This window comes from Mizuhopecten yessoensis, unplaced genomic scaffold, assembly GCF_002113885.1.
Source record: "Mizuhopecten yessoensis strain PY_sf001 unplaced genomic scaffold, ASM211388v2 scaffold5067, whole genome shotgun sequence".
In the NCBI taxonomy this organism is placed as follows: domain Eukaryota; kingdom Metazoa; phylum Mollusca; class Bivalvia; order Pectinida; family Pectinidae; genus Mizuhopecten; species Mizuhopecten yessoensis.
In genome coordinates, this window is record NW_018405863.1 from 75661 (window position 1) to 82719 (window position 7059).

The window sequence follows — 7059 nt, forward strand, 5'->3', positions numbered from 1 at the left end:
TGAATCACAAACATTCTCTCTGTGTAAGTATTGAATCACAAACATTCTCTCTGTGTAAGTAGTGAATCACAAACATTCTCTCTGTGTAAGTAGTGAATCACAAACATTCTCAAGGGGTAAGTAGTGAATCACAAACATTCTCTCTGTGTAAGTAGTGAATCACAAATATTCTCCCTGTGTAAGTAGTGAATCACGAGCATTATCTCTGTGTAAGTAGTGAATCACAAGCTTTATCTCTGTGTTAGTAGTGAATCACAAGCATTGTCCCAGTGTAAGTAGTGAATCACAAACAGTATCTCTGTGTAAGTAGTGAATCACAAACATTATCTCTGTGTAAGTAGTGAATCACAAACATTCTCAAGGTGTAAGTAGTGAATCACAAACAGTATCTCCGTGTAAGTAGTGAATCACAAACATTCTCTCTGTGTAAGTAGTGAATTACAAACATTCTCCCTGTGTAAGTAGTAAATCACAAACATTCTCTCTGTGTAAGTAGTGAATCACTAACATTCTCTCTGTGTAAGTAGTGAATCACAAACATTATCTCTGTGTAAGTAGTGAATCACAAACATTCTCCCTGTGTAGGAAGTGAATAACAAACATTATCTTTGTGTAAGTAGTGAATTACAAACTTCCTCAAGATGTAAGAAGTGAATCACGAGCATTATCTCTGTGTAAGTAGTGAAGCACAAGCATTATCTCTGTGTAAGTAGTGAATCACAAGCATTGTCCCAGTGTAAGTAGTGAATCACAAACAATGTAAATATCTAGTAATGACACTGTTGGTCAAGTAAAATATCTAGTAATGACACTAACGGTTATGTAAAATATCTAGTAATGACACTGTCGGTCGTGTAAAATATCTAGTAATGACAATGATGGTCCTGTAAAATATCTAGTAATGACACTAACGTTTATGTAAAATATCTAGTAATGACAATGATGGTCCTGTAAAATATCTAGTAATGACACTGTTGGTACTGTAAAATTTCTATTAATGACACTGTCGGTCCTGTAAAATACCTAGTATTGAAACTGTTGGTACTGTAAAATATCTAGTAATGACACTGTTGGTACTGTAAAATATCTATTAATGACACTGTCGGTCCTGTAAAATATCTAGTATTGACACTGTTGGTACTGTAAAATATCTAGTAATGACACTGTCGCCATGTAAAATATCTAGTAATGACCCTAATGGTCATGTACAATATCTAGTTATGACACTGTCGTCAAGTAAAATATCTAGTAATGACACAGTTGGTCCTGTAAAATATCTAGTATTGACACTGTTGGTACTGTAAAATATCTAATAATGACACTGTTGGTACTGTAAAATTTCTATTAATGACACTGTCGGTCCTGTAAAATACCTAGTATTGAAACTGTTGGTACTGTAAAATATCTAGTAATGACAATGTTGGTCCTGTAAAATATCTAGTATTGACACTGTCGTCATGTAAAATATCTAGTAATGACACTGTTGGTACTGTAAAATATCTAGTAATGACACTGTCGCCATGTAAAATATCTAGTAATGACACTGATGGTCATGTAAATTATCTAGTAATGACACTGTCGTCATGTAAAATGTCTAGTAATGACACTGTTGGTCCTGTAAAATATCTAGTAATGACACTGTTGGTCATATAAAATATCTAGTAATGACACTGTCGTCATGTAAAATATCTAGTAATGACACTGTTGGTACTGTAAACTATCTAGTAATGACACTGTCGGTTATGTAAAATATCTAGTAATGACACTGTCGTCATGTAAAATATCTAGTAATGACACTGTCGTCATATAGAATATCTATTAATGACACTGTCGTCATGTAAAATATCTAGTAATGACACTGGTGAATTACATTTGCAGTAGTTCTGTTGTAGTAATTTGTTAATGTAGGGGTGAGAGAACTGCTAGATATTCCGTGTATGGCCCCAATGTTTAACCTGGTGGATCACATCATTGTAATCTATTCTAAAGCAGAGTTTATATTCGGTTTCAGGGTCAACAGACGACTACCAAGTGATAGCCAGTAATTATAGGTCGTTCTCATTAGTGTACGCATGTTCAGACTACGCTTTCTTCCGGTCAGGTGAGTGAAGGATGGATTTGGTAAGGTATAAACGAACAAACGAGAAGGAGACAAAACATGAAAGTTCATTTTTTAAACAAACACACGTGCATCATAACAGCAAACACAAAGTCTCATCATACACGGCTACCTTATATATAGCTAGCAAGGCTAAGCGGCGCAAAACGATATGTAAACACTTTGTCCACTTCCGGTGCTTTCCCAATCGTGAAAGCCCTCTGGGAAATTGAGGCCGCAACTATCTACAAAAGTATAATAGTTAACCCTACGATATCCATATTTATAACATTTTAACAGTGAAATATCACAAAGTCCCCGTTTGATAAACTCTGTTATCTTCAATGCAGTCAATATAGACGAAATGTTAAATCTTCACCACTATAAGTATTGTCCAATCAGAACAGTTCTTTCTCTTCACTGCAAAGATTATTAGTTTCAAGTTCAGATGAAGCGACGGCAAATAAGTGTCTGTTTTATTCCAATATTGCAACATGCATTATGATATTTACATAAATACACCATTGATTTCATTTTTTTTTTATTTTGGAAATATTACTAGATAATAGCAGCAACGGCAAAATTGCAGTGAGAACCTCATTCAAAATATTTGCGCCGCGTTACTTTATAAATTGAATTTAAAAAAAAAAGATTTTCCCGTTGAGCACTAGGTATATATTTCACCCATTTAAAGCAAATATGTAATAACAACCAGAAAACTAGCGTTATGGCGGAGTGTATCTTCGTAGAACAAGTGTCCTCCACCAGATACACTGTAATAACATTTTATGTATAAACTGTAATTCAATTTAAAAGGGGCTATGATTGACACTTTAACCCTGAAGACAGTTGATAGTTATTGCGGCAGTCATAAATACTATTATTGTACATCATGTACTGATTCCTCTCTCTCAGAACATGACTGTATTACCAAATGGTTGACGTTGAAACGTGCAGTTAAAGATGTACACTTCCGTGCCTTGGGAAAATTATTGACAATAGTGCAACATTTGAAGATGTTCAGCGTGAACAGAATATTCTGAACGTTTATATTGATGCCATTAATATCCAAAGATAAATTCAAGTGTGCAGAATCTGTTCCTCGTGGTTGTTGGACTGTCAGTAAGTGACTTTTATCTAAAGATCATGTGTGTAGCAGCTTTGCTGCATTTTACTTGTTTAAAACACTTTTAACGTACCCAGTGTTGTACAAGAAATGGCTGTCTAAAGTTATTTGTTTCTTATTTGAAATAAAAGTGTGAACACGAACGATCCGTATAGACGTGGTGTATTGTTTTACGTTACCAACGCCAAGTCTATAGTGCGTGATGTCACGATTCTTTGTTCTAGAAAAAGTATGGCTGCTAACCAGACAACGTGGAGAAATCAACGCCAAGTCCGTAAAACGAGTGTACAAGATACTACGTACATACGGGATCGACAGCGAGCCCCTCACACCAATGGACAATGGTCAGTGTTAGACACACGCGGTCAGGGACACAGAACACTCCTAATATTTACCTGCGGTCGTGACCTCACAACAATTTGATTTTGTTTGTGATTAACCTGCAAGGACATGCGCAAGATATACACATTTTGTCGTCATAATTGCGAATATATGTGTATGTATACGACTTAATAAATTACAACGAAAAATAAAACAAAGACGAGATAGTTACACGGTATTCATGTTATCTTTTTTAATACAAGTTTATTCTGATATCATTGGCTGTTGACAGATCAAAGAATTTAAATGTGATTAAGAATGCTTCTAATGAAAACCTGTCTCATAGGAGACGATGGCCTCATTATCGGAGGTCTGTTCTTAGTAACATAACAGAGATAGGCGGTGATTGTATTGCTGCTAAGTTACCATGGTAACGAGCGATGTATTAGTATCAACTGGCTATTTAAAACAAAATTGAGTGCTAAGTCATGTCTAACTTGTGTACCATATCACAATTAACTTGTGCACTACATCACCAATGAGCCTGTGTACTACATCAACAGCTAACTTGAGCACTGAATCACGACGACTTATTTGTGTATTACATAACTAACTTGTGTACTACATCACAGTTAACTTGAGCACTACATCACGACTAATTTATGCATCACACAATTAACATATGTATTACACCACTAGCTGTTGTACTAAGTACATCAAAATTAATGCAACACTGGTTGTCCATACTTAAACCTTTTTTAAACATTTTGATCGACTTCAAGTAAGGGCATAATTATGGCTGATTCTAAGAAATATTCTTCTTTCTCCGTACAATGAAGTGTGAGAAGCAGCTCCCATAAGGCGTGACTATCACTTAATAACAATTGTTAACAAAACTCAGAACGGAACATAAGGCGTGACTATCACTTAATAACAATTGTTAACAAAACTCAGAACGGAACATAAGGCGTGACTATCACTTAATAACAATTGTTAACAAAACTCAGAACGGAACATAAGGCGTGACTATCACTTAATAACAATTGTTAACAAAACTCAGAACGGAACATAAGGCGTGACTATCACTTAATAACAATTGTTAACAAAACTCAGAACGGAACATAAGGCGTGACTATCACTTAATAACAATTGTTAACAAAACTCAGAACGGAACATAAGGCGTGACTATCACTTAATAACAATTGTTAACAAAACTCAGAACGGAACATAAGGCGTGACTATCACTTAATAACAATTGTTAACAAAACTCAGAACGGAACATAAGGCGTGACTATCGCTTAAGAACAATTGTTATCAAAACTCAGAACGGAACATAAGGCGTGACTATCACTTAATAACAATTGTTAACAAAACTCAGAACGGAACATAAGGCGTGACTATCACTTAATAACAATTGTTAACAAAACTCAGAACGGAACATAAGGCGTGACTATCACTTAATAACAATTGTTAACAAAACTCAGAACGGAACATAAGGCGTGACTATCACTTAATAACAATTGTTAACAAAACTCAGAACGGAACATAAGGCGTGACTATCACTTAATAACAATTGTTAACAAAACTCAGAACGGAACATAAGGCGTGACTATCACTTAATAACAATTGTTAACAAAACTCAGAACGGAACATAAGGCGTGACTATCACTTAATAACAATTGTTAACAAAACTCAGAACGGAACATAAGGCGTGACTATCACTTAATAACAATTGTTAACAAAACTCAGAACGGAACATAAGGCGTGACTATCACTTAATAACAATTGTTAACAAAACTCAGAACGGAACATAAGGCGTGACTATCACTTAATAACAATTGTTAACAAAACTCAGAACGGAACATAAGGCGTGACTATCACTTAATAACAATTGTTAACAAAACTCAGAACGGAACATAAGGCGTGACTATCACTTAATAACAATTGTTAACAAAACTCAGAACGGAACATAAGGCGTGACTATCACTTAATAACAATTGTTAACAAAACTCAGAACGGAACATAAGGCGTGACTATCACTTAATAACAATTGTTAACAAAACTCAGAACGGAACATAAGGCGTGACTATCACTTAATAACAATTGTTAACAAAACTCAGAACGGAACATAAGGCGTGACTATCACTTAATAACAATTGTTAACAAAACTCAGAACGGAACATAAGGCGTGACTATCACTTAATAACAATTGTTAACAAAACTCAGAACGGAACATAAGGCGTGACTATCACTTAATAACAATTGTTAACAAAACTCAGAACGGAACATAAGGCGTGACTATCACTTAATAACAATTGTTAACAAAACTCAGAACGGAACATAAGGCGTGACTATCACTTAATAACAATTGTTAACAAAACTCAGAACGGAACATAAGGCGTGACTATCACTTAATAACAATTGTTAACAAAACTCAGAACGGAACATAAGGCGTGACTATCACTTAATAACAATTGTTAACAAAACTCAGAACGGAACATAAGGCGTGACTATCACTTAATAACAATTGTTAACAAAACTCAGAACGGAACATAAGGCGTGACTATCACTTAATAACAATTGTTAACAAAACTCAGAACGGAACATAAGGCGTGACTATCACTTAATAACAATTGTTAACAAAACTCAGAACGGAACATAAGGCGTGACTATCACTTAATAACAATTGTTAACAAAACTCAGAACGGAACATAAGGCGTGACTATCACTTAATAACAATTGTTAACAAAACTCAGAACGGAACATAAGGCGTGACTATCACTTAATAACAATTGTTAACAAAACTCAGAACGGAACATAAGGCGTGACTATCACTTAATAACAATTGTTAACAAAACTCAGAACGGAACATAAGGCGTGACTATCACTTAATAACAATTGTTAACAAAACTCAGAACGGAACATAAGGCGTGACTATCACTTAATAACAATTGTTAACAAAACTCAGAACGGAACATAAGGCGTGACTATCACTTAATAACAATTGTTAACAAAACTCAGAACGGAACATAAGGCGTGACTATCACTTAATAACAATTGTTAACAAAACTCAGAACGGAACATAAGGCGTGACTATCACTTAATAACAATTGTTAACAAAACTCAGAACGGAACATAAGGCGTGACTATCACTTAATAACAATTGTTAACAAAACTCAGAACGGAACATAAGGCGTGACTATCACTTAATAACAATTGTTAACAAAACTCAGAACGGAACATAAGGCGTGACTATCACTTAATAACAATTGTTAACAAAACTCAGAACGGAACATAAGGCGTGACTATCACTTAATAACAATTGTTAACAAAACTCAGAACGGAACATAAGGCGTGACTATCACTTAATAACAATTGTTAACAAAACTCAGAACGGAACATAAGGCGTGACTATCACTTAATAACAATTGTTAACAAAACTCAGAACGGAACATAAGGCGTGACTATCACTTAATAACAATTGTTAACAAAACTCAGAACGGAACATAAGGCG

General features: G+C 34.8%; 1 protein-coding gene across 1 annotated transcript in view; it reads left to right on the forward strand.

The window, feature by feature from the left end:
* The window catches only part of LOC110450184 (apolipoprotein D-like), an 11960-nt gene extending 8192 nt beyond the window's left edge, over positions 1–3768 (forward strand). The window contains exons 4-5 of the mRNA XM_021497491.1: positions 2012–2101; positions 3449–3768. Coding sequence (XP_021353166.1) covers positions 2012–2101; positions 3449–3579 — 221 coding nt within the window. The 3' untranslated portion in view covers positions 3580–3768. The remainder of the gene's footprint in view (positions 1–2011; positions 2102–3448) is intronic.
* Positions 3769–7059: the final 3291 nt, after the last annotated feature.